The sequence below is a fragment of the Alligator mississippiensis genome, chromosome 3, assembly GCF_030867095.1.
Source record: "Alligator mississippiensis isolate rAllMis1 chromosome 3, rAllMis1, whole genome shotgun sequence".
Classification (NCBI taxonomy): domain Eukaryota; kingdom Metazoa; phylum Chordata; order Crocodylia; family Alligatoridae; genus Alligator; species Alligator mississippiensis.
In genome coordinates, this window is record NC_081826.1 from 240291147 (window position 1) to 240319141 (window position 27995).

General features: G+C 37.2%; 1 protein-coding gene across 14 annotated transcripts in view; it reads left to right on the top strand.

Moving 5' to 3' along the window:
• The window catches only part of KIAA0825 (KIAA0825 ortholog), a 426905-nt gene that overhangs the window by 242748 nt on the left and 156162 nt on the right, over nt 1–27995 (top strand). Inside the window, exon 20 of one of the 14 annotated variants that reach the window (XM_059725025.1) lies at nt 14179–14548. The exons of the other annotated variants lie outside the window; for them this stretch is intronic. Within the exon in view, the coding sequence (XP_059581008.1) occupies nt 14179–14206 (28 nt within the window). The 3' untranslated portion in view covers nt 14207–14548. Of the gene's footprint in view, nt 1–14178; nt 14549–27995 lie in introns of those variants that run through there. 14 annotated transcript variants of the gene reach the window in all.

Sequence of the window (27995 nt, forward strand, 5' to 3'; positions counted from 1 at the left end):
CAAAAATTTAAGCATAAATTTGTCACCAAAAATATGTAAGTATGGTCCTGAAGCTCTTTGGGGTACTTCTGTTCCCCACTCTTAAACAGCTACTACCGCTTTATGCAAAAATCAAGCCAATCTGTTGGCTTTTATGTGCTTTTATGTCTGTCCCTGAAAAAGGTATCTTCCTTGTCTGAGGTCTTCTATTCTCACCACTATTCAGGTATCCTTAAGTCCTTCTTAAATGTTTTTTTTCAGTATGCTAACTGCCTGCTGTTCACCCTCAGAAAGAACTTACTTTCTAGTCTAGTCAGACTTTCATTTGGGTTCCCTCTTAAACATTCTACCAAGCTCCCCTAGGTGAAATTGTATGTTTCTACTTTCTGCAATACTCAGAACAGATCTCCTGGGACTGACTGGCAGCTTCTTAGGGATGAACACGAGGATCTCATCCTTCAAGGTAAGATAGGTCTCTTCCTAAACCAGCTTCCTAGTAAAAACCTGGAATATGTAATCTCTGGTTTGCTGGACTCTCACAGGAGTGTAGTTCTGCAGTTAGAATTTCAAGCAAATTTCTTTGGTGAACCTCTGAGGGGAACAGTATTCCTTCTACTAACTTAAATAAAATGGAAGAACCTCTTAGAGAATGTGGGTGATATAGCAGAGTTTGCAAGTGAATCTGTTATGCCTCAAGGCAATTTGAATTTAGAAAACCACCTGGATATCACTGTAATGATATAGATTAACTTTCCTTTGTAAAGAAGATTAGGCAATGGCATATAATTGCTTACTCTGAATTCACCTTCTGGGAAAGAGGGGGACTTTGTAGACTTTGAGGTCCAATCTATCATTCCAGTTTCTGCAAAGTTTCATGAGACTTACAGATAGGAAGCTTCTTGCTGATAACTCTTTGAAGGTCATCTTCATCTCTTGTTCTTTATCCCTCCTTATCCTTTTTTGTTACAGTTTCCTAATTGGAAACCGAGGGACACATACTCAGTTTCTATATGGCTTCCTTTCCCATTACTGAGCAAGTATGATCCAATCCAGTGGAGCATTCACTGACTAAAGACTGAAGCACTAGTATACCTAGACCTTGTAAACCTTACCTAGCAACTTCAATACATTTGTGATAGAATTTATTGGAGCGACAAAATCCTTGTTTTTTCTTTTCCTCTTGCTTCAGTTCAATACTCCATTAAGAAACTTTTTAATGTTTACTTTTGACACAGAAAATAAAGAGACTACAGACCGACCTGCATGCTAAAACAATTTAAGATCAGTTACTTATAGATGCCGTGAATTTTTGCACATAGTGCCAGGGTCATTAATGGACTATCTTTTATTACAGATAGGAATATATAAATAGTCTTTGTAATTTAATCATTCAGGGGAACTTGTTTTTCTATCCTTCAACTCTAAGTGGACTTCTCAGCTAAATCAGCTCATTAAAGATAAGATTTAACAATGATACACTGTGGATATTATAGAAGTATGATTGGTCTGCAATGGTCTTCCAAGGAGTTTCTGGCTATTACTCCTGGTTTTCCCCAAGGGTGCCCCAGTGAACAGTTGTTCACTGAACCTTTTATGTACTCCACTAATGTAGTGGGAAGCTGCTATCAAGTCCCCTTTCAGCCTTCTCTTTTTCAGGCTGAAGAGTCCCAGGTCCCTCAGCCTCTCCTCATATGGCTTGCCATGCAAATCTCTGACCATACGGGTGGGTCTTCTCTGGACTCTCTCAAGCTTGTCAGAGTATTATTTGTCCTACTGGCTACAGCGTCGCACTGCTGGCTCATATGCATACTGTGGTCTATTATTACCTCCAGGTCCCTTTCATTCATGGTGCTGGTCAGTTTGGTGCCACCAAGCCTGTAGGTGTGCAGGTGGTTGTTTATCCCCAGGTGGAGCACTTTACATTTCTCGACATTGAACTTCATCTGGTTCCAATCTGCCTAACTTGCTAACCTGTCTAGGTCCACCTGTATCTGTAGCCTATCTTCAAGTGTGACCATGCTCCCCCATAACTTGGTTTCATCCACAAACTTGGCCAGAGACCTCTTCAGCCCCACATCCAAATCATTGATAAAGATGTTGAAAAGTGCTGGACCAAGCACTGACCCCTGTGAGACAGTGCTGGCCACTTCTCACCAGAATGACACAGATCCATTTATTAGGACTCTCTTGGTCCTACCCTGCAGCCAGTTTCCCACCCACTGACTGTCTCAGAGTTAAGAGTCCTCCTTACACAATCCTCCAACTTCCTTGCAAGGACATCGTGGGATACCAAATGAAAGGCTTTTTGGAAGTCAAGGTATACAGTGTCAACCTCCTCTCATCCAGGTGGCGAGTTACCTGGTCATAAAAGGAGTTGAGGTTGTTAATACAAGATCTGCCTCTGACAAAGCCATGCTGGCTGTTGTTCAGAATCCTACCTTCTGCAAGCTTATCGTAGATAGACTCTTTGAATTTTTCCAGTATTTTCCCTGGGATAGAAGTTAAGGCTAATTGCCCTGTAGTTACCTGGGTTGTCCCTCCTCCCCTTCTTGTGGATGGGCATGCCATTGGCCCTCTTCCAGTCCTCAGGGACTTCTCCAGAGCACCACGAGTTGTGGAAGAGTTTCGCCAGGGGTTCCATGATGACTTCAGCCAGCTCCTTCAGCACTGTCAGATGAATTTCATCCAGTCCTGCTGACTTGCATATGTGATCAATTAAAAAAATTAGACATGCCAATTCAATGGTAATAGTAGGAAGGTGGTCATTCCTACCCTGATCATTCTGTACTCTACCTGGCATGGTTTTTCACCGGGTCAAGGGAAAAACCAAGGCAAAGTAGTCATTCAGGAGTTCAGTTTTCTCCTGAGTGCTGGTAACCAGCTGTCCTGAGTTGTTGAGCAATGGCCCCACACTCTCATTTGTTTTTCTCCTGTTCCCTGTGTACCTAAAGAAGGACTTCTTGTTGTCCTTGATTCCCATTGCTAATTTAAGTTCAGTCGTCACTTTAACCTATCTAATCTGTTCCCTACAAGTGCAGGTTGTCATTTTGTAGTCCTCCCTGGGGCCTGCCATGAGCTTCCATTGTTTATAAGCCTTTTTCTTCCTTCTTAAGAGGACTGTGATCTCCCTGTTTAGCCAAGAGGGATTCCCAGCCCTTTTGCTACCTTTTCTCTGCATGGAAATGGACTTCCTTTGTGCTTCAAGGATCATGTCCTTAAGGAACGACCACTCTTCATGCACACCTTTCACCTTTAGTCCCTGGTCCCGCAGCACTTCCTTTACTAATGACCTGAGGTTGTTGAAATTTGCATTTTTGAAGTCCAAGACTTCAACCCTGCTATCAGATTTGTCTCCATTTATAATTTCCCTTTAGATGATGGTTATTTAATTTTAATGTCAAGGCCACTTAATATAATATTGCTTAGTGGGAACAGACAAGCTTATGGTCGATTTCTAAAATTCATTCTCTTGTTCTCTTAGAGGTTGAAAGATATTTAAAAATGCTGAGTTTGAATATGCTATTAAATGTGACCAGAATTCGTAACATTGTATGGTGACTTAATATATAGTATTTTAAAGATTTTCTGTTTTGAAAATCTTTTCTGACTCTTGCCAGTGTCTCCACATAAATGATTTGTGAGAACTGCTATAAGATTATGATTTAACTGTGGTATTTGTTAGTAATAGTACCTTAAAGGGGGTTCTTATCAGCCCATGTTTTCAAGAGTTGTGGCCATAAACGTTTACCCCGCAATGAAATTTGGCATACATATATAAATTCTAAAACTACTTGTACGAGTTGCACTTGAAAATAGGGGAAGATATCTAATTTTTCATAGTGTGAAAATGTACCCCAATTTTTAAAAATCTTCCACTCCTTACACTAGTAATTTAGCATCTCCCTTTAAAAATGAACATAAATAAGCTATGTGACACAGTATTCTGCCTAAGTTCTGTAGGCTTGTTGATGGGAGATAACAATCTAGATTGCTGTATTCAGTAAGGTTTGGTGATTTATAGGCAGGCAGTATGTCTGTTAAGTGAATAATACATTTTAAAAATTTCTCTAAAGTCTCTAGATTCCCTTACCCCTCAGAAGTCCCCTAAAATATGATTCAAATTATGCAGAAGCATCAAGTGTAGGATTACAGTAAGTATACCTAAATGTGTGCTTGTATAACATAGTCCTAAATCCCACAGAAGAAAGTACAACTGGAAGGGACTACATGAGGCCATCTAATCCAGCCCACTGTTTAAAACAAGGATCATCCCTGACTAAACCATTCCAGCCCAGTGTCTGTCCAACCTGCTCTTGAAAATTTCCGGGGCTGGAGATTCCACAACCTCTCTAGGATGCTTGTCTCAATGCTTAATCACCCTTATAATCAGAAACTTCTTTATCTTCAACTTAAATTTCCCCTTCTGTAGTTTCACGCCATTGCTCATAGTCCTGTCCCCTACAGCCACAGATCCTCCATCCTCTTTATAATTTCCCTTCAGATGTTTGAAGACTATCAAGTCCCTTCTCAGTCCTACCTCCTCCAGACTAAGTAACCATAATTCTTTCAGCCTTTCTTCATAAATCATATTTCCCAGGGCACTAATCATTTTTCTTAATCTCTGCTGGACTTTTTCCAATTTGTTCACATCTTTCTTGAAGTGTATCAGGGTCCTCAGAGGTGTTAAGCCTAGTGTTTAGAGCTGGTAGAGGGAGTGTTACCAGCATCCATAGTAAGGGGGCAAGCTGAGGTCAAATTGGGGTTCATATACCAAGCCAGCTGGTTATCAAAAATGGATGTCAGGAAGTGAGCTGAGGTCATACCAGAATTCTGAAGTTCAGGGATGAAGTACATGGACAGGGGTAGTGGAGTAGGCACCAGGGAGGTCTCAAAGATGAGAGCTACTCACAGACTGAAGTTAGTTTGTTGCAAGCAAGGTCCAAGAGCTCCTTAAAAGCAGCTCTAGAACCAATCAGTGGGCTGAGGCTCAGCTGGAACTGCTTTGGGGTTGATAGAGTGTTACTAACCTAGTTACCCAGCTGCAATGCAGAGGTCTTGCAAAACGAGGGGCCCAAAGATGGACACAGAACTCCAGCCGAGGTCTCACCCGTGCCAAATAAAGTGAAAGAATCACTTCCATTGATTTGCAAGTTACACTCTTGTTAGTACAATCCAGGATGCTTTTTTTTGTTTGTTGGGGGGGAGGGGGGTTTGCAAAAATTTGCTCATATTCAGATATGGTCCACTGTGACCCCCAGGTCCTCTTTTGCAGTCCTGCAGCATAGCCAGTCATTCTCCAGTCTGTATTTGTGCAAGCAATTATTCCATCCCATGTGGAATATTTTACATTTGTCTTTGTTAAATTTCATCTGATTGGTTTAGGACCATTTCTCCAATTTATCCTGTTCATTCTGGACCCTAGCCCTACTCTCCAGAGTGTCTGCAGTTCCACCTAACTTGGCTCATCTGCAAATTTGCTAAGCAAGTACTTAATCCCATCATCAGAATCATTAGGGAAGGTAATAAACAACACTAGAGTCAGGACAGACACCTGGGGAACACTCCAAAAAGACATTGAACCATTGAGCCACTGATGACTACTTGCTGAGCATGATGATCCAATCAGTTATGTATTGACATTACAGTACTTTTATCTAGTTTGTATTTCATTTGTTTGATAATGAGAACAGTAGGAATGTGGGTCAGAGGGACACCTGCCCCAGTTAATGAGTTAGGAGGGGCTCTGGAATCACTCCCCAGGCCTGCGTAGTCTGTGCCCTGGTAGCATACCCATGTCAGTAACACCAGAATGGTCCCTGACTGCTGCTGCTGCTTTAAGCTTGACAGTTAGAATGAGCAGAGCAGGCAGTGGTGGCAGCAGCTCCAGCTCAACCAGAGACTGTTTATAGTTCCCAGTATGGGTAAGACTACAGCCCCCACTCTCTGAACCAGCATGCTATCTCCCTACTCTCAGAATCACACTCACCCCTGGGATCCCATGCTCTCCCTTCTCCCTCCTGCAGGGTTTGACCCAGGTGCTGATTCTGCTTGTTATTCCACTGAATGAGAATGTCCTGGAAGACGGTGACAAAAGGCTTGCTAAAGTCAAGGCATATTACATCCACTGCTCTCTCCCTAGTCATAGAGCCTCTCACCTTATCATAGAACATCTGTCAGTTAAGAGGCTTTTTAGAGGCTTTTCTGTTTTTTAAAACAAACACTGGACTTCAATGTGAGAGATGTAATATAATATAATGTAATATATCTTTTATTATATGTCAAGTAAATGAATATTTAAAATTGTATTCCAGTTGTGTGTCTTACGTATTTACAAGATGAATCAAAAAGACACCTAGAAAAGCATTATGGCCAGTCAAACCAAACTTTGTATATTTCCAGGAAATGTATTTTTTCTTTGACTACTACAAAAGCCAGATATAAAATTACAAAAGCACATTTTAATAACATTATAAGGATCATTTCTTGGGTATATGTCTAAATTCCTGTGTGCCCAAAATGGACTCTAAAGGAGTCAGGAATTGCCTTAAAGTGATAGAGTTAAAGATAACACTCCAGCCTCAACCAGTTGTGAGGCAAAATGATTAATTTGAGATGCTGGATACATCCTGACAAATACATGACAGTTTGGCATCCAAAAGGCTTAATGGCCTCACATTTATTAGCAGACAACAATAATTTAAACACTAACTTAGTATTTAAATAGTTCCTGTCAAAGGTTGGAGTCACAGTTGCTCTTATGGCTTCCATTACAATTGTATCAGAAAGCCTCCAAAGTTTTATTTTGACCTCCCAATATGTTTTGAGGTGAAAAAGTACAGTTAGTAGAAATACAATCCCTATTTCTCCCATAGGGAACTTTGGCATCAAAATACTAAAGCCTAGTTTAGCAGAGAAACTCGGGCAATTTGACATTTTGTGTGTGCAACAGAACCTACCTTTCAGATGTTTGGGTCCTGATACCAGCTTCAAAGACTCTTTTTGTATTTAATATTTAATTTTTGTGTGTACAAGGCATAAACTTTCCTTGCAGTTCAAATTCAAATCCAGGTCTCCCCTCTCCTAAATGAGTGCCTTAATCATTGGGTTACAGCAATACTCCTTGCTGGTCCAGCAATTTTTTATTGCAGAGTAGCACAGCTTCAACAAGATGAGTTTATAGGTTGGTCGTTTCCTGAGAGATGAAACCTATTTTCTAGCTTGAGGATTTTGGTTGAGCTTAAGTGCCAGAAAGACACTGAGCTGATATGGTAGCTGTTCTGGACATATGCAGAAGCAGATTTTTAAGCAGCTAGTGAACTTATTATCAAAAGGTGCTTATCCAGTTATCTGGGGGATTTGAAGATCACACATTTTCAGCATACAATCCTATATACCCCCTAACAGCCTCCTAATAGCCTACATGCTGAAGAGTAGCAGTAACTGAATGGCATGTATTGCAAATGTACACCTGAGAGTGCTGTAAGAAAAGGAGTAATTACTATCAACTAGCTGCAGAGATCTCTCTCTGAGTAAAAAGAATTATGCCATAAAAGCATAGTCCTACCCACTTCTACACGTAAATTAGGATTAGCAGTACTGAAAATAGATGACACCTGGCACTCATGTATCACCAGGAGCTCAACAGTCAACATAATCTAAACCATTTTGTGAGGATCAAAAAGATCAGATACCTAAATGTTTAGTGAGTTGTCTCCTTATAATCTCATCCTCCTTTCCTAAAAAGAGAAAATGTGATATTGACTGATAGTGAGATAATTGATCAGTGTCAACCAGTGACTTCCTGAACAAGACCACACTAAGCAATATCCAGTCTGGATTCTCAAAGTGGCATTAATAGCTGACATATGCAAGGGAACCAGTATTTCCTCACTCCATACTTTTTCAGATAAGAAGCATATGTTTCCAAAACAGAGGTGGTGGGATGAAGTCACATGCAAAGTTGGGTGAGGTAAAGTTATAGTTATAAAGACCTTGCCTTTGATAGTGAAGTGAAGTAATTGGTGTCACTGAGAATCTCCTTCTTTGCAAGACAGATAAAGTCAGATACATTTAGAAAACACTGAAATTGCTATACTTGGTCCCAGTGATGGTCCATCTAGGCAAGTGTGAGGCTTACAACAATGGCTAGCACAATGGCCAGGTAAAGGTGCAAGAAACTCCACAGTGGGCAGGTACAGAATAATTACACCTCCCATAGACATCCATTTCTAAACCTCAATACCTAAAGATTCCCTTAATATCTGAAACTCATAATAGAACATAATGTCCCAGGATGCCTATGCATGTGCTCCGATGCGTTCTAATTAGAACATGTCAGAGCAGACTCGATGAATCTTTATCAATTCACAGATTAGTCGAGTCTGCTGTAGTGTTCTAATTAGAATACTCCAGTGTGCCTCACTGTTGCATGTATTAAGCATCCCATGTTTCAAAATGGCTGTGGGGGGCACTTTAAAACTCATTGAACGAGCTTAGTTAAAGCACCCCTGCAGTGCAGCCATTTTGGAATGCAGGACGCTTAATACATGCGATGCTGTGGCATTTTAATTAGAGTAGATATCTGGGAGCCACTCTAGTTAAAATGACACCTGCCCCCCCACCCCACCCCAGAGCATGTGTATAGACACCTCAAAATGTCAATAATAAATATTATAATTCTCTGGCAATAAGCTCCACCAGTGTGTGAAAAGATATTTCTTTTTATCAGCTTTGAATTTGCCCTCCTTTCAATTACAACATTTCACAATTATAAACATTTCAAATTTGAAAGATGGACCTGAGGAATGACCTCTATAGGCTGGGGATGACCTTCTCAGCAGCACAGCAGCAGAAAGAGATCTCGGAGTCATTGTCAACGCCAAGATGAATATGAGTTGTCATGTGACAAAGCAGAGCTAACTGCACTTTGTCATGCATTAGTAGGTGCATCACGAACAGGTCCAGGGAGGTGATGCTCCCCCTGTATGCAACACTGGTCAGGCCACAGTTGGAGTACTGCATCCAGTTCTGGGTGCTGCAATTCAAGAAGGATGTGGACAACCTTGAGAGTGTCCAGAGGAGGGCCACTCATATGGTTAGAGGCCTGTAGGGAAGGCCTTATAAGAAAAGACTGAGGGACCTGGACCTTTTCAGCCTGTTCAAGAGAAGGCTGAGGGGGGAACTTGTGGCAGTATACAAATTCCCTGGGGGGGGCGGGGAATGGGGAACAACAAGGAATACAGGATACTCTGTTTACCAGGGGACCCCTTGGAATAATTGGAAACAACGGCCAGAAGCTGATAGAGAGTAAATTTAGGTTGGACATTGGAAAGAACTTTTTCATGATTAGGGTTGCCAGAATCTGGAATGGGCTTCCAAGGGAGGTGGTGCTCTCCCCTACCTTGGGGGTCCTCAAGAGGGGACTGGACAAGCACCTGGCTGGGGTCATATGATCCCAGCACATTTTCCTGCCACTGGCAGGAGGTCGGACTTGATGATCCTTTGATATCTCTTCCCACCCTAGTATCTTTGAAAACCTGAGAACTAAACTCCATTAGCTTACTGGATACTAAGAACAAGGGACTAAAATAGATATTGACTTTGTGGCTCATTTTAATCTACCGGATCCCCCAAAATCTCTTTGCACTTCAGGTAATAATAACTCTCTTGAATGGTCTTATCCTTCCACTTACCAGGTTGTCCTTTCTACTGCATCTCTCTTGTTTGTTAACTTCTGTTCAAATAATCTCTCTTATATCCTGTTTTTATTTATATGTGGAGTTTTACACAAGCCTTTGTCCCAACTGCTGTTTTGCTCAAGATCTGGCTGCTTTTTAGTCAGACCTGAGGAAGGCTACTTGGTGCCTTGGTTCTCTATATTCCTCTAAACTATATACTTGATCCCATAAAAATGTCACCCACAAAATCCTTGACTCTCATAGTTTCTGGACTGTTATGGCTACATTGTCACTCCAACACTCCCCCTTTCAGTTGTAAGACAGGGAATGGAAACTGTTTATTATCTCTATTTTCTTAATTATTTTGTATCTTTTATCGTGGTCTCTTTTACTTGTCTCTTCTAAAGCAAAGGATCACAATCTTTTAAATCACTTTTCAAATGAGTGTTTTCATACCCCTATTCAATCTGATTGTTGTTTGCTGAAACTTTTCCATTTCTGCAATATCCTTTTTGTGGTGGGGTAACTAGAATTTTGCATAGTATTTCAAATGGAAGCAAACTGTGAATTCATAAATTGGCATTATAATATTTTCTTTATTATTTTTTATCCCATTTCTCATACAACCTTACATTTTGTTTACCATTTTGGCTATAGCTTTACACTGAGTAGAGGTCTTACATTCAGTTGTCCTCAGTGATGTACAAATACCTTCTGTGTGTTGATAGTTAATGTAGAACAGGGGTGCTCAATCTCCAGCCTGCAGGCCAAATTTGACCTGTGGAGCCATGCCATCTGGCTCACGGGACTCGCCATGGGTTAGGGAATTTGGCAGTGGAGGAACAGCGGCAATTAATATGGTCACCCTCCCCCACCGCCAAATTCCTAAAAACAGGTTGAGGCTCAGAAATGCTGCTGCCCCCACCCACCTGCAGCTGAATCAAGGCTGGGCCATATCCCCACCTGCAGCTGGATCAGGGACATATCCAGCCCCTTTTCCCCTCCATACGGCAGGGTTAGGGCTGGGCTGCTCTCCCTCTCCCCCTCCCCCCCCCACATGGCCAGATGGGGTCCCACTGCAACCACCCTGGGTGCCATATTAGGACCACCAATCTGATCCAGCTCACAGATGGACCAGCCACTGCTTATATGGTCTGTCAACCAAAAATGCACCAGTGGTTTTCAACCTTTTTTCATTTGGGGACCCCTAAAAAATGTTGAATGGAGGTGTGGACCCCTTTGGAATTTTCAAATGGAGGTGTGCACCTCTTTGAATTGTAAGTGTGGGTATTCACATACTTTTGATTGATCATAGTCATCTTTCATGGACCCCTTAGACAGTCTGCGGGCCCCCAAGCAGTCCGCAGACCATAGGTTGAAAACCACTGATCTAGAACACTAACATTTACGAGTAGTAAAAATGTTAACCTTCAACATGCATTACTTCATATCTGCCAGCATTTCATCTATCATAATACTAGCTCTTTTTGGCTCAAACAATGTCCTAAATGTTGTTGTTGAGCCATTGTGTTTATTTCCTCCCCTCCATTCCTTTTCTTGACTCTGTTTAAGGAAATAATAAATAGAGTCTTGTTCCATATCTGAACATTTCATATCCTTTATTTTTGACCTAAGATCTTTTTAAAATCAACTTCCCCATTTTATTAAAATCTTCTTTTCTAAAGATTAGTGTTACTGTTAATTTTGGGTCCTTTTCCTCCCCTAGAATTATATTGAGGTCCTTATTTAGGGTCTCTGATATTGTTAATACTTAAATCAACTTCTACCTGTTAATTAAAAAAAGCAACACTCCCCTTTTCCTACTGTAGAATTAACATTTTCAGGAATGCAATCATTTAGTAGCTTCTCTAAACTTTCTTCCATTTTGTCATTTGACTGCTACTTATGCAAATAACTGCAGATCTCTGTAATTTGGCTTTACTAAATTTGTTCTTTCCCTGATATCTATCAATATATTTTTCTTGATTTGGAGACTAGTAATAGAAACCTCTGAATATATTTGTATTCTTGCAGCTTGGAATATCTTCCATACTGATTCAAGAGCCTGGTAATCTCTATGGAGAATTTTCATATTAGTCCATGAAATCTCTTAAGTAAAGCACTACACTCTCATCTTGTTAGTCTAGTTTGTCCCCCATGTGTAGTCTATAGCCAGGTTTTAACATATCCCATTGAGTTTTATAATTCTGCTATGAATCTATAATCCTTCAGAGTCCTTTTCCATTGCCAGGCCTTCTGGTTCATCTGTTTCTGTTTGAAGCTTCTCACATTTGTATATATATGTTTATAGTTTTAGTTTGGGTGCCTATTTTAACTCCATAATCTCAGATTATGGAATTCTGATTTAACAGAATTTTCCTGTATAATCTTATCCTGGCCATGGTGCAGCTAAATTGTATTTTGCATCCTTCGCATTAAAGGAAAGAAAGATACTGCCATACTACTGACTATATTTAACAGATACATCTATTTATTTTTATATGCTCCCTAGAATTTGTCATTTTTTCCCTTCAAATTCTACTTTATTAATTTTTGTTGCTAGTACTCTCATTCCACTGATTATGATATAGACCATCCCACTTCGAAAGGTTTATGTATTTGCCACTTCTTCAATTATGTTTTGTTTTCACTCCCTTCTTAAATTGGTTTCTGCCATGCATATTATCAACTGATGTGGCATGCAGAAGTTTCCTACGCTTGTATAATGATTTTTTGAGTGGTAAATTATTCCATAGTAAGACCTAATCCTGCAAATATTTCCTTCCTTTAATGAGCCAGCCCATTGACATCAATAGAACTGCTTGGATGTATAGTGTTAAACCAGTATATAGTGTTTCCAGGATTGGGGCCTGAGAAGAAAACTTTATATGAATTACTGTAATATACTGTAATAACTGTTTTCTGAGGATATAGGACTTACAGCTGACTATATATTAGACCATTAGAACTTATATTAGATCTAATTATTTTCAGTGGCAATTCAGAGAGGTTGTGGATTTTGTCAAAATGATTCAGTTATGAGTTATTAAAAATTGTTCTTGAGTGTCAGTCACATATGCTATAGGCCTGTTGCAATACAAGAAGATAAAACTATATATTACCATTTTTTGAACAGTAAGAAATAAAGAAATACTGAACATTGATCATTACAGCAGAATCGAGAAACTCTTACTCCATCCCCAAGGAAACATTTTCTAAAATGCTTTGTTTTCATCTGAAGTAAATATTCTGTTGAAAATTGAAAAAGCAGCCTGAAAACATTAAATCAGCAAAAATACATTTAAAGTGTGATCATAGTGCCATTGTGTCATCCACTTCTTCAAGATTCTAATAGAACAAGTGAAAAATCAAATTTATCCTGCATGCTATTTTCTCCTGCTGGGCTGAGAATTAGCAAAGTCATGGTTTCTTAATGTGGACATCAGATATTCCTGTGGCTAATGTAATGAAGGGATGGAAATGAGTTTTTCCTTCTTTGTTCTGAAAGGACTTTAGAAAAGGAACAAAAAGCTAAAGATCATTTTCTTTCTGCATAAAATATTTTTCAAGTCCCATAGTTTACTAAAATTATAAACAATAAGACTGCAAGCATGTAGAACAGCTGAATTAATCATTTAAAAAAGAGCTTGTGAGTGCATGGAAGCATGTACTCTGAATCAGCTGTTTTTTTCTTTATCAACACTTGCTCAGAATCTATTAATAACATACAAATGAAGCTTTTAGAAGCTGTTGTGCATCTTGATACTATCCTTTACTTGTAAAAAGTAAAGGTATGCTTTAACTCAAGTGTTAAGCATCTGCATTGAGCGGTTTGCATACTTCTTTTCTCTATAGTTTTAAATGTGTGGGAGCATTTGATCGGGGTCCTTTTTATATTCAAAATGAGTCAGCTTCTGTCTAGAAAGTGTCTTATTGTCATGATGTCACCGCATCTCAAGATTTGTGACCTTTTGCACCATATGGATTCATGGTAGTCCACGTTATATTTTTGTAGCCCAGATTGCTTTTGTCCCCCCGCTAGGGGGTATCAAAGCCTTTTGGACTGGAATTTCAAGTACTCATAGGTTTGTAAAAAACAAAACTAAATTTTATATATACTAAGCACCGCCAGATGTCGCAAAGGCATCATTGATGAAGTGTTTTTTATCCAAAATCTGGCACTTATATAAGAAATACTAGTATTGTGTTAGAGAGTTGCAGAGGCCATAACAGGTCAGTGAAATGTCCTTCAAACATTTGATTTTTACATTCGAGAATAGGCCAAGATGAAAAGATAACCACATATCTGACATTGATGTTACTACCATTTAGACAACCGATGCAATTGCCTTAGTCAGTGGGATCAATCAGACCTTTATTACTTTGAAAACCACATAAAAGATTTAGTTTTGCTTTTCCTTTAAACAGTAAGATTCTGAATTTCATCTGATCACAATCTTCTAATTGTAACATTAGTTATATTATGCACATAAAAACTTTTTTTTCTACTTCTCATTTCCAGAGTTACCAACATTATAAAAATGAAATAAGGGGGAGGAAAAAGGAAAAAATAAGAGAGAGAGAGAAGTGCTTTTGAATGAATTTCAGCTGAGTTCAACTGTATGCATAAATTGGCAGTTTAACAAGTAGAACTTGGAAACAAGCATTTGATGATTGATTTTTTATTGAGACAGAACGAGAATGATAGTGGATAAAGTGATTTTCCTTATTGAGAGAAAATATAGTGTTTTTCAACATGTCTCTGGTATGAATGGGAGCCCTGTCAAAAAACTGAGCAACACATAATATCTTTTAAAAGGTGAATTAACATAAGTATATCACTTAGTTTATGGATCAAATTTTACACTTGTCAGTTTTATTCAAGATGTCATAAAGTTTATATTGTAAAGGTAGTGTTATTACCTTTGTTATGTCCTGAAAAAAACTAATATTAACTGAATTCATTTTAGAATTTAAAGTGTATTCAGCTGAAGAAATGCCAGCACAGAAAATTAAGTCCAAAATATGTATTCATGTGCAGATCTTAGTCAAATCCCTAGTAATTTTAAGTACTTGAAATACATTATTCAACAAGTAACCTGCTGTATGTTTGTGTTTAATGGGCTCTGCTTGAGTATACAGGAGCTGTCAAGATAAAACATGGAACATGCATCATTCTAATTCAATTATGATTCCTCAAAAAAGAGATTGTGTGTGTGGGTGCATGTGCACGCGCATGCACTGAACATAGAAATTTGCAAACTTTATCACTAAAAGGATTGGCAAATAAAAGTATTAGTGATCATGCATCATTTGTATTTGTTTTATCTGAAAGTTAAATAAACCTGTGCATCTGTTATCCAAACCCTTTCCAGACAAAATTCCTCTAGTCAAATCTAGGTTATATCCTCTGGTGGGTATCCCTTGCCTAATAGAGTTCCCCCATTATGTACAACTTAGTTTATACAAATGTTGATGTTTCCAAGCATTTAAGATAATTGGGAGTTATACTGTGCATCTATATATATGTGTGTGTACAGAATATGTATATTCATGCCTACAGAATCTGTACATATGTCAAGTACATATGTAGTTGTCTCTCCAGCACCCATCCACACAAGCATTAATAAAAACAGGTTAAATAAATTGGCTAGAGCCTGGACTTTTTTCCAGTTTGAAACAAAATAGTTATGACAGCTGAAGCTTGGAAGCAAGTTTTACATTTGTCTCTAATTGTGATTTCCTTGGCATTTATCTTTTATAATTATGATGTCATTAGAATTATTGACTTAATAGACAATGCACACTTAGTATTCTATGTATTCTGCTCATTAAACATATGTGTAAAATCTTGGTATGTTTTTTGAACTTTTAGATGATATGTGAATATAGTACTGTGTGTTTGTATACTATATTCTATATACACATGGAATGCTTTATGTGTATTTTTTCTAAGACTTTATGTATATTTAACCTTTAATTTAACTAGCAGGTTGTAAGATTTACATAAAAAATAGATGAGCTTTGAACTCACTGAATGTTATTGGTATAGCATAATCAATCATCTCTAAATGTTAATGGTGTTAAAAACAATGAGAGCATATGTCTTATATTTTTAATACTGTATATTAGTAAAATTATTAGCATAGATTAGGGATTTATATCATGCCCTTTATGTTTAGTTAGGATTTACAGGTTTCTGAACAGCAGGTTGTAGCTTTTTATCATCAAGGGTGAAAGATAAAAAATTAAAAAATAAGTATTTATATAAAGCATTTTACTGTGGATAACATGATAGTTGATTTGGTAACTAGCGTCCTTTCTGGAATTAAGTAAATCTAGCATATATTACCGACTATATTGTAGTGCTTAAACTGTTCCTACTTTCTCTCATTCCCACTCTGCTATCTTTTAATAAAATGTGACTTTTATAGGTGTTATCCTAATTACATCATACACACAGTTCTTCAATGAAATAAAAAGTCAGTATGTGAATGACAGTAGTGTGGGTAAAAGCAGGATTTCCAATACTAAAAAGCCTGCTGTGGTAACAAAGAGTGAATCAATCCCTGTGTTGCAAGCTTCTTGATCATATCTTTAAAACTGATAGTAACAAAGAATATTTATTTGTTGCCAAGCTATTGTAGGATTTATTTTTAAACTCAAATCCCAATTATCAAGAAAATTGCATCCTCTTTATCTCACAGAAGGGCATACTGCATCATAGCATATTTGGTTATTTGGGACTATAATATTGTTACCTTTCTTGAAACACATGGTCTCTCTTGATATACAAGAAAAAACTGAATCCATTTCAATAAATTAATAGGGATGAGAATCCCAATCCATCCTTCTTTTCAGAGGTTCGCATACATTGTAATGAAATGCATTAGGAGTTTTCTTCACTTGAAATCCAAATGAGACCCATTTTGGCTCACACCCTTGACAGTCTCTTTTATGAGCACTGCTGTCTCCTGTTCATGTGTGGGCTTAGTAAAATGCTTCCTTTGTAAGATGCACAGAGACAATATAATGCCACGAAAGACGAAGGTGTCAAAACACAAAGTTAGAGGCAATCTAATCAATGCCTCCTGATTTAGCCTTTGAAGGCTCTCTTCATTAAAACTCTTTAATTGTGAGGCTTATCTTGAGGTAGAGCTGTTACTTAATATTTTTCAGTGTCATTCTTTGGACAGTCATTTGTACCTTTTAAATGTATTTTCAATATTCTTTGTTTAGTAAATTGGATGCCTTGTTAGCATGGTGGTGGTATGAATGACTTGCATTAAAATGATTGAAGGTAATCATAGTGTATAAATGTACATTCCCCCAAAAGTTTAACACTTTTCCTCCTATGTGCAGCAGTATAAAAAGGGTTTTTTCATTATGGCCTTCTTTCTATTCATGTATAGAAATGTGATTTATATTTTTTAAAATTATATGTAAAAGAAATAGCTGCTTTTTCCTTTTTTTTTAAACAGAGGTTTCAGCTTTATTTTCATGTTAGGCAGCTGAAATGTAAAACCCATGAAACTCATGAAAATATAATCACAATGAAGTATCCCTTCTCCTAAACATGTTCTAACCAAAATTGTGAAAAGAGGTGAGACAAGAGAAAGATGGCACACAGTCAGTTCTTCACAAAGGATCATAAAGTTGGTAATGGTTTTTAGAAACCATTCTTGAAAGGAGTGGGCATTATTTAAAAAAACAAAGTACGTCTGAAAGCTGTAATTTGGGAAATGCTTTAAAAAGAAATATTCACTTTCCATTTGAAAACTACTAACCTAAAAATAAATGAGAACCTATAATACTAATCTATTTCTTTGGTTCATGAATCAGATGATGTTATTTGTTGTTAAAAAAATAAAATATATTATTGATAAATAACAGTATAAGTGTGAGATACATCAGTAAATGTACTTGCATGTTACAGCTTCTCCTTATATTCTTATAAAAATGTGAATAAATTATCTTGTTATGGAATTGACAAATACATGCATTTTCAGCATAATCTAATATCTTTATAATCCATCATAAAAACAGATGTGTTTAATCTCTCTTGAAATATCTAGAAAGCTGGAATCCCTCGACGGCCCCATTACAATTATTGTAAGTTATAATAAATAATTTTAAAATAACATAGAAAAACAAAAAGATAAATACCACAAAATTTATGTGCAGAGCCCCTTGAAAATGGAAAAGAATTCAAGCAACTTTGACCTGATTTTTAAATGACTAGTGTGGTGAGTACAGCTGCTCTAGCTTAGTAATTATTTGTGATAGGTTGTTTTTGAGTCCCATATGTATAGGAGCTCCATGCCCAACTACCTCATTTGCTGGCACACAAACAGATTCTTCCAGGTGCTGAAAATTAAATTTTAATATATTATTTAAATATTAAGAGAATTACAGTTTCAGTAATTTTACTGCTACAGCTGTAGTGCAAAGTATGACTGTAGACTACAGAGGTTGTTGAATAGTCTACCAAATAGAAAATCTACATTGGTTTTAAATACTTCATAAAAATAAAATTTTGATTCACTACTACATGATTTATGTAATATTTCATATATGGTATGATGAAATAATTTTATGCAGATATTAGCCAAGATTAAAAAGATGTTAAGTTTGTTTGCACTATTTTTGCAATGCAATATAGATCAAACAAAATATAGCAAGGAGGAGTGAATGGCACCCTCTACAAAGGGCTAGAATAAGGCTCTGACTCAGCAAAGCACTTAAGCACATCATTAATTTTAAAGTGTGTGTGTAATTATGTTGAGTCAAGTTTTAACAGCTTTAGTGGATTGAGACTTTAGGCATGTGACTTCAGTGGGACTTAAACCTGTGTTTTAAATTAAGCTCAGGCTTAAGTGCTTTTGCCGAATTGAGTTTTTCAGCCCTAATTCAAGACTTAAGTGGGACTTAAATGATACTTTGGTTTGCTCCTCTGCACTGGAATGATTTTCACCCTTAAAATATCAACAGGAATGTGGTACAATAGGTTGGAAAAATTCAGTAATTGTAAGAATTTTTCTTTGACTCATGTAGTCTCTGTTCAGTTTTAGTATTCTCTTACCTACTGAGTCCAAACTGGTCAATAATGTTTTGAACCAAAGAAGGACTAAGAAAAATTGGAAATAACCCTTTCAATTTTTAAAAATATTTTGAAATATTAAAATGTGTGTGTATAAAATCTGTCCTTGGAAAGATTGTTGTTCTGCTATATTAGCAGTTGTAAGGCTTTTTTCTGGATGAGCTCATTGGGGATTGCATCGCTGGTAGCTCTCCCATCTGTGTCTTCCAAGAAATATTAAAGACCAGACTATATTTATTATTACATCAGTACAAATAATGAAATTAGTTGAATTGCTTCAGATTTATGCTAGTCTAAGGGAAATCAGTACTTGTACAATTTTATTCTAATTTCTTCTCATTTCACTGGTTACCATTGTTTTTCTGTTAATCCCTTCTGAATTCTTAACTACTTTTTAACACTGCCAGTTAAAAAACAAACAAACCCAAAGCTGAGTTGTAATTTAAATAGGCCTCAAACAAGAGTAAATAGTCAACATCTGCATAGTGAGTGCTACCTAGATTTTGTTTGCTTGCTTGCTTTCTGTTTATTTGTCTTTTTCATTTTGAAGATTGTTTGGGTGGAATTTTCATATGTTGATATAATTTCTCCATTAATTTCCTCTTGGGAAGGCAAAGTCATTCTATCTTGACTATTGTACTGAATCTGGGTTGTATACTGTGTTGTATTTATTGTATTAGTAACTGTATCATTTATTCCATTGTAGCAGGATACTACCATGAATCTGAGACGAAGTCTCTTGATTTTGGGCTTTGAATAGGTATCACATGACCTTGTGGGAATAGGAAATAACGATAGCTATAATCTACCATAAACATAGAAAGCAGTAGCAGCGGCAGCCTTTTAAATATTTTTTTAAACTTGGTGGAAAATGGCAGATTGCAATACTTTTCTTTCTTAATTACAGTGTCACAGGATTCAGCAAGCAGTTCAAGATTGTTACGACAGTAACATCTAGCATGGTTTTTAATAGGGATGAAACCTGGCCGGCAGAGTTCAAGGTGAAATGGATTTCAAACAAAACAAAGCCTAAAACATACCAAATTACATATTCACTGTAGAAAACAGAAGGGTTACTGAATTTTCATCTTATATCTTTCCATTAACATTATACCTTGTCTGCGTATCCTGACCAAAACATTATACTGTAATAACATTAATAATATGACTTAAAGTAAAAAAAATCTTTAAAAATGGTACATGAGCCACAGTATTGAGTCCACAGTATTGAGTTTTGTTGTATAAATACTAATTTTCCTCTCATCTTTAATACATAATAATGCTTTAAACATTAATATTTACTAAAATTTCAAGATTTAAATTCCTTTGTTTTGAGAAAATCAAAATAACATGTAATTAATTAAGTGTTCACGCATTCCTTTTGATTTCTACTGATACTGAATCAATTTAAAGGGCTGTAGTCTTTTGTCACCTTCAAAGAAGAATTTATGTACAAAATACTAGGTATTGCTGATATTCACCATGGAGTAGTTTGAGTAGCACTTTTGACTGCTGCTAGATTAGATATTCCTTCTTCTCTTGATACACTCAGGTTTGTTTCTGGAAAAATGAAAAGACGGAAAGATTTAATGTAGCCTGAAAGCACATATTCCTCTTCTATAATAAAAGAGACCTTATGTATTACTTCTGTTCATAAATATGTGATAGCCTCATATTCATTTTCAGAAGCTAAGTTTGTCTTTTCTTTATGTACTGATGAAGTTACTATTAGATTCTGTTGGTGCTTATGATGAGATAAATGTATCCAATTTAAAAAAGAAAAAGATTTTCGAAGCCGCTGGTGATTTCTGATTACAATCTAGTCAAATGACTGTACAATGCAGTTTGGTTAGTTTTTCTCAATAGCGGTACAGCAAATTAGCTTAAGTATTATTATTAATTGTATATATACCAAAGCTAGGAGTTGTGTTAAGGGGTTTTGTCTAATACTTGATTTTCAAGATGACCACAGTCACTCAACTTCTCCTGCCCTTTTTTTCTTTAATACTTCTGTTTGTTAAGGTAAAGCACTATCTTCTGTATTATGAAAACATACTATTCAGGGGATAAGGCATTCATGGAAGACAAGCATCCTCAATTATGTGGAATTGCTGATGATGACCATGATGTAGAAATAAGAAAGAGAAAATTAACCATGATTGAAGGTATAACAACAAAAATTCTTAGAAGACTCAGCATTTATAGATACTAAAGTAAAACAGTACTGACATATAGGTCATAATTATATGCCTTTGTAAAAGCATAAAATAGGTTCCTAATAGACCTGTCTTCTGGTTTTTGAATTAGAAATAATTACTCTTTATAACAGTAGTCATATCTGCAAACTAACTTGCTAATCTGACCCTGGAAAGAACCACAAAGCTATAAAGAACTCCACTATTAAAATGACTTACCAGAAGAAGCTGGACTTTGCTCTAATTTGGTTTACTGGAATTAAAAATAGAAGTAACATCTTCTATCTATTGAAGTCAATGACAAAACTCTCATTGGCTTTCCTTGGGTTAAAAACGCTGGTGGGTTGTAACTTGCTATTGCTTTACTTTGTAGAGTGTAATATCTGAAGTACTGTAATGACTATATTATAAATTATACTACAATACTATACCATGTTTGAAGAGTTTTCTACCAAAAATAAGCAAAAAATATAAAATTGAAACCAAATTGTGTCTATTTGCATGCTTTATAATATTCACTTTATCCTTTGGTAGCATTTCACAAGTATGGAATCCTTACTTTAGATTTGCCAACTTAACATAGGAGCAGATGTTCCCATTCATATTTCTTTGGATTTTCCTTCACCAGTCTCTTGCTTTGTATGATTATGACCTACAGACTATTTAAGACCAATGTCTGCATATCAAATTCACAGATATACTGTTTAGCTAAAGGGGAATCACTTGCTTAGAACCTCACTTCTGATGGAAGTTTTGAATTTTAACATTTAACTCAAAGCAAAAATATAGGGGAGTGACCCCTGAAGATTGAACAAATCTAATTGGAAGTAGCTTAAAAGATGATAATATCAATGGGTTTCATTGTAGCATAATTATACGTTGCGGCAGAACCCTGAAACTCTACTTCTGAACATTGGCAGGCAGTATCTTAAAAGCCAAAGTCAGGAAGCTAATTTCTAGGGAAAATAATAGCAGCCATATTACTACAAAATATGTATTTTAATTACAAATCATCGCAGTCTAATCATCAATCCTCTTCCTACAATTAAGTCTTTTTCTTTTCATTGTTTCTTTGTTTTTCAAATGAGAGCCTAAGAATTAAAATCCTGGCATTCTAAGATTGTAAGGGCCTACAAAACTTATGTTCAACATCTATCCTTTTCATGCTTAGTAATTAAAAATGGCTATAGGCATTTTTTATCCTCTGAGATTTACCAACTGCTAAGGCTTTCAACATTTGTAGAAGGATTTCTTCACCTGCTTTTATGTAAAATAACCAAATATCAGAGCAGCTTGAAGAATTAAAAAAAAAAAGTTTACCTCTAGGCCTCTCGTTTTCAGCACATAGATGGCTGTAACATTATTCTACCATTCTATTAATTTTGAAATCGTAAGAACAAAAGTCATTAATAAGTCTTTTGTCATGGATAAAAAAGAGAAGATTCCTTTTTAGTATTTGTGTCATCATGCCAGGCCTAGAAAATTAGCCTAATTTATTATTTAAAACACTGGTGGGATTCCTAATTGCATTCATCATTAGATATGACACGTTTAGAACCAAGAACCATATCCAGTGAGAATTTTCCAGTTTGAATTTTGAAATAAAAATATTTTTCAAGAGATCCCTAGCTATTGCTTGTTACCATGGCAACACTCCTATTTGTCTGAGAGCTCTGTCCGCTGCCAATGAGAGAGCGAGCAGCGTCAACTAAACATACGAATACATCAAAGACAAATTCATATGCTCAATCTGATCAGCTCAATTAATGTAAGAACAGAAGCTGAAGGGGGTTAAAAGAGGGCATCCATTCAGGATAGATGAAGCCCCTTTTAGCAGAATATATACGCCGGCCTTTTGGGGGAGGAATTTAGCACACTGTCAAAAACATTATCAGAAAAGGAAAGTACTAGGCCTCCTACACCTAACAGATATGAAGCTGTCAGACAAAGAATAGCACTATTCATTAAATGACACTTATTTTCTCCCACTTTACAAGAATACAGCGAACAAAACAAGCAGGGGAGCAGCTGAGAGAGACACTTTTTTCTTTTCCTAGTGATGACAGACATGCAGCAATTATGGTGATAACTAAGGAATACTAAACAAGAAGCCAGGCTCCATTCTGTTTATCACCTTAAATTTTATGTTGCTAAATTTGCATGCAACTCTTGTTTTGTTTTATTATTTATGTCTGGGACAAATTAGATCCTTTTGTTTTTAACATGGTGCTTTCAGTGTGGTGAAGAGCTCCTCTAAACTATTTACATTCTCTCATTTTTCTTGTTAAATGGCCATATCAAATTGAAGTGCTTTTGAAGTAAGACATTTTCAAAGCACAACAAAACTGCTGTTATCAATGTGGGGAAAAAGAACATTAGTGTAATGGCAAGTATTGTATAATATTTCTGCGACATCTAGTTTAAAAGAGACGTAGTGAAAAGTTCTATTAATTGCCTATGCCTTCTGGATATAGTACATAGAGCAGTGGTGTTTTTGTTTTTTTAATAGGTTTATTTTTGTTATCATAAAAAGTTGTAGTTGTTAGGTAGCAGAAGCTGAGCTTGTGTGGTTTGTAACAGGTGCAAACAAGAGGAAGATCCCCCAGGGTTACTGCCTTTTAAGAATCTTATGCTTAAGCCATGATGATCTGATTTAAGGCCCATTATCAATAGTCTGCTACTTATATCTGCATGATCATGGACTGATTGATACCGACTTTGTAGCCATGTGCTCCGTAATGTGCTGTCAGGAAATGCTGACAGTTGCAATGAAAGAACAATAAATGTGGGGCAGCAGTAATGTAAAGGTCCAGCCAGGCTGTATGAAAACTGATAGCTGGGATATTGGCTCCTATGTTACCATATATACCAGTCCCTTTGAGAATTTAGCTTGTGAGTGAATTAAAATGGTCTCCTGATATATGGAAGAAAAAAAAAAAAGGTCTTCATTTAAGGAACTTGCAGACTTTGCCAAAACCCTGTTTACAGACACAGCCCATTTATCTATATAATATATTAATATAAAAAAAAAACTTGATACTCAAAAATTGAGATGTTTAACATTTCTGAAAAATGATACTTGAAAAATCAATACACAAAAATGCCTTACCCATTGTATATAAATTACTCCAAATTATATAGAAATTACATTTTAACATTACATTTTAATTTTAGTTCTAATTTGTTGATAAAATATGTTTTCTTCAATGCTCCCAAGAATGCTTTAATTTTTGAACACTCATAATTTTCATTTATGGCTTCATGCTATTTATAGAGAAATAAGAAATTTAGGATGTCATAATTAAATTGAATGGTGATAATCCTCCATCTGTTACTCTGACACAACTCCTTTTGAATTGGTCCTGACTTGATCTTGCCTGAATTCAGTGGCTCAAAGGCCTCAGTGGGATTTGTGTCTGAGTAAGAACTGCAGGAGTGGTCCAGTGTGCACATTACCAAGCTATGGAAACCAGCAAGAAGTGTACTCTGTATTTATAATGTCAACAAGCTCCTAAACATTTTAAGATATTTTCTAGTGTCATAGAGCTGTCACTGATAGAAAGTAACCTCTGAGATGTGTTAAAAAAAGGAAGTGGATTGTGCAGAAAGAAGGTAAAGTGTCTGTTTTCTTCTGTTTCTACAAAATCAAAGAAATTCCAGTTGAGAGCTGAAACCTTGTCCTTCATTGAACCTGGTACTCCTAATTTTTATTATTTGCAACAAGGCTGTCTTTCTGGCAGTCAGCAGGCTGCATGTAGCTTATAAAGGGTTCGTTTACAGCCCCTAAGCTGCACCCAGTTGTCCCAGCTGCAGCAGCAGACCATGTTTGGGCCCCCCCTCCCTCTTCTAGCTTCTACTTCCTGCTCCCACCTTAGGAGTTGGGGCAGGGCAGAGTACTACAACCTGCCTTGCCACAGGAACCCACAGCCCAGGGTGCCTGTGCAGTGTGGTGTAGAGGGGGAGTTTCATGGCTAGAGAACTGAGTGAGGTCAGGATGCCCACACCCAGGGTGCAGTGGTGGGACACCCACACAGCATGCAGCTTGTGGGGGCCCATGCATTGTGTTGTTGCGACCTGCAGGGTGTGCAATCTCAGGCTGCTAAGAAATTGGACAACCCTATAGTGCTCAGAGCCCACCTTCTATTTCTGCTCAAAAATAAGGCCTAGTTGTTTGAGCTTCCATTCAAAGAAATGATTCCTGTGTCAGAACTGACAAGCTAATGCTCCCTCATAGTTGGGTATTTTAGCATATATAAGAACAACCCACACTTTTAAAGCAAAGAGCTAGATTCTATTCCACCAGTTAATTGTATACGTGGATTTAGGTGTCTAAAGGCAATTCTGTTCCACTCTGCTTGAATCTCTGGAAAACTGATATTATAAAAGGCGGTGGGTCCTTCTTGTTTCTGCCTTTTTGTGACTCACTCTTTAAGGGTAAGATGACAGAGGGTACATCTACACTAGATATTTACTGCAGAGTAGACTAATTAGCTCCACAATAAATGTCACACATCTACACATGTATCTCTATTAGGTTGGAGCAAACTAATTAACTCCGCAGCAGGATAGTACTTATAAATAAAAGTACTATCCTTCTGCAGAGTTTTTATTTCACAGCAGCACACATATAGATGCTGTCCTGGCTGACTGGGGCATGAGGGTCTTTCAGTTTGGGGCTGCCTGCTGGCTAGCTGTGCACTGAAGCACCCTTGTGTCCCAGCCAGCCCGTCTACAGCGTGTTGAGCTGGGGGGGAGCAGCCCTGGGTTGGCAGGCTGACCTCTAGGGTCTCCTGCCAACTAGGGCTGCTCTGACCTGGCTCAACGTGCTGTGGTCTCAGACACGCATTCAAACAGCATTCTTGAGATCAATAAACTCCAGAACAGTACGCTCCAGAGTTTATTGCTTCACATTAATTACACATGTAGACATGTCCAATGTGTTACAAAATTAAGCACATGAATAGATTATGAGGACTATATCTCTTTTATGACTCAAACTTTAAGTGTGAGATGACAGTGGACTCATCTATACCACGTGGAATGGAATTGCACTTAGGCAACTAATTCCATTTAGATGCCTAATAGATGGAGTAGAATTTGGCTTAAACTTGGTGATGTTGCTATATATTATTATTTAGGTATCAATTTTAGCTTGTATGCATATTAGAATAAGACGTTTGTTGCAACATGTTAAGTTTTGTACTAGGCTTGCATGATGTGTGCAGATTCATGCTAAGAGTCTAGCTAAACTGTGTCTGACCTCTAGTGCAGTCAAATATTTTTAAGGATTGATTAGTAAGGGTTTCCGTTTCCTTTCCCAGACATAGATGATGCATGTGGGTCTTGTCTATTTTAGTTTTCCCCTTTATGAGAATACTAGATAGCTACCAGTAAGAATGATTTGTGTTTTCTGTATTGTGGTATATTTGGTATACTTTGCTTTTAAGATAAGTACAGGAGAAAAAAATGATTCTATAAAGTTAATTGGTGAAAATAAGTAAAGGTATTAAAAGGTTTGCATGAAGTCATATGAGCCATTTGGATTGCTGTAGCTGTGTTGGATCATAGATGGGTAACTAATGGGTTATTACCTATTATAATCCTAATACGTTCTAATTGACATATTGACACAGTAGACTGAACCATCATTCCTTTTCCTGGTGTTGAAATAATAGGGCTAATCTATAAAGGGAAGATAGTATGTAGTATATTCAAAAGTGAATTTTTACAGGGTATGGCTACACAAGACGCTGACTGTGCAGTAGCATCACTTGGCAAAAACTGTGGTGTTACACTACTGCACAGTAGCATTAGGCTACTGCACAATAGAGTCACAGAAAAGGTGTTTGCCAGCACTACTGCACAGTAACTCAGGTTACTACACATTTATTTAGTACTTGTGTAAACAAGTACTAAATAAACATGCAGTAAGGACTGTGCAGTAGCATCTCATGTAGACGTGGCCACAATGTACTAGGTAACAAACTCTAACTCACCATTGGGATGTTTTTAGTGCATGCTAAGGCCCAGATCTTATGTCACCTTTTCAATATCTAAGTTATTAAAGGTGATCCTGTTCCACCCTGCTCAATGGCCAAAATTCTGCTGTGGTGTCTGGGTTCCTTATATGACTACATCTTACCCTAAACATATCCCTAGGCGATAAAATGTAGCCTACTGGACATGCTTAGAAAAAATTCAGCACAGTAACATAGGGACTTAACTCTACTTATGTTCTGTTATGATCCAGTTCCATCTGGAAAAGTGTGTAAATTCCTTCCTTAAATCCTTAGAGTAAAACCTCATACAGTGGCTGTTTGACATGTGGTTATGGTTCCCATCTTTCTTGCTCAGTAACCTCATAATTAAGACATTTGCCCAGGAAGTGGGAGACATGGTTTATAGGCCTCCCTCTCCTAAGGGGATATGAACCATGTCTCCTACTTCCAAGAAAATGCTCTGCATGTGGGACTGTATAAGCAAGTTGCATTAAGTGCTCATAGGATAAAATAGGTAACTAGCATAAGGAACAAGGGCAAGATCCTGAGCTTCTTCCTTCGCAGGACAGGGCCCATCTCACTGAGCCAGGCTCCTTCTGTCCTCATAAATCTTTTATTATTGGCCTAACTGCAACAGTGGGGAATTAAGGCTGTTCTTAATTTTGCCTAGTTCATGGCCACTGTCCTGGGCACTCTTCTCGTACCCCCATGGGGAAGAGATAAGCCAGTAACACATCTTCTACTTCCTAGGCAAGTGCCATAATTAATAAGGATTTGGGCTCGTGTACCAGAACACACCTCCTCTTTCAGTGAGCTGGATTTAACAGAATCCTGACATAATCTTAGTGTTATATCACTGCAAGGCAGAGAACATTGCCCTATGGGGCACTTTAGGTTGCTTATTAGGACAAATAAGTGATTCAGAAGTACAATAGGATTGTTTTCTTAAGAGAGAATAATAATTTTGGGGTGAATGGAAGCTAAGCTGTATATGCTTGATAGGTCGGATAGGATCTTGGTCTAAGTGCATTATAGCTTATTCCAT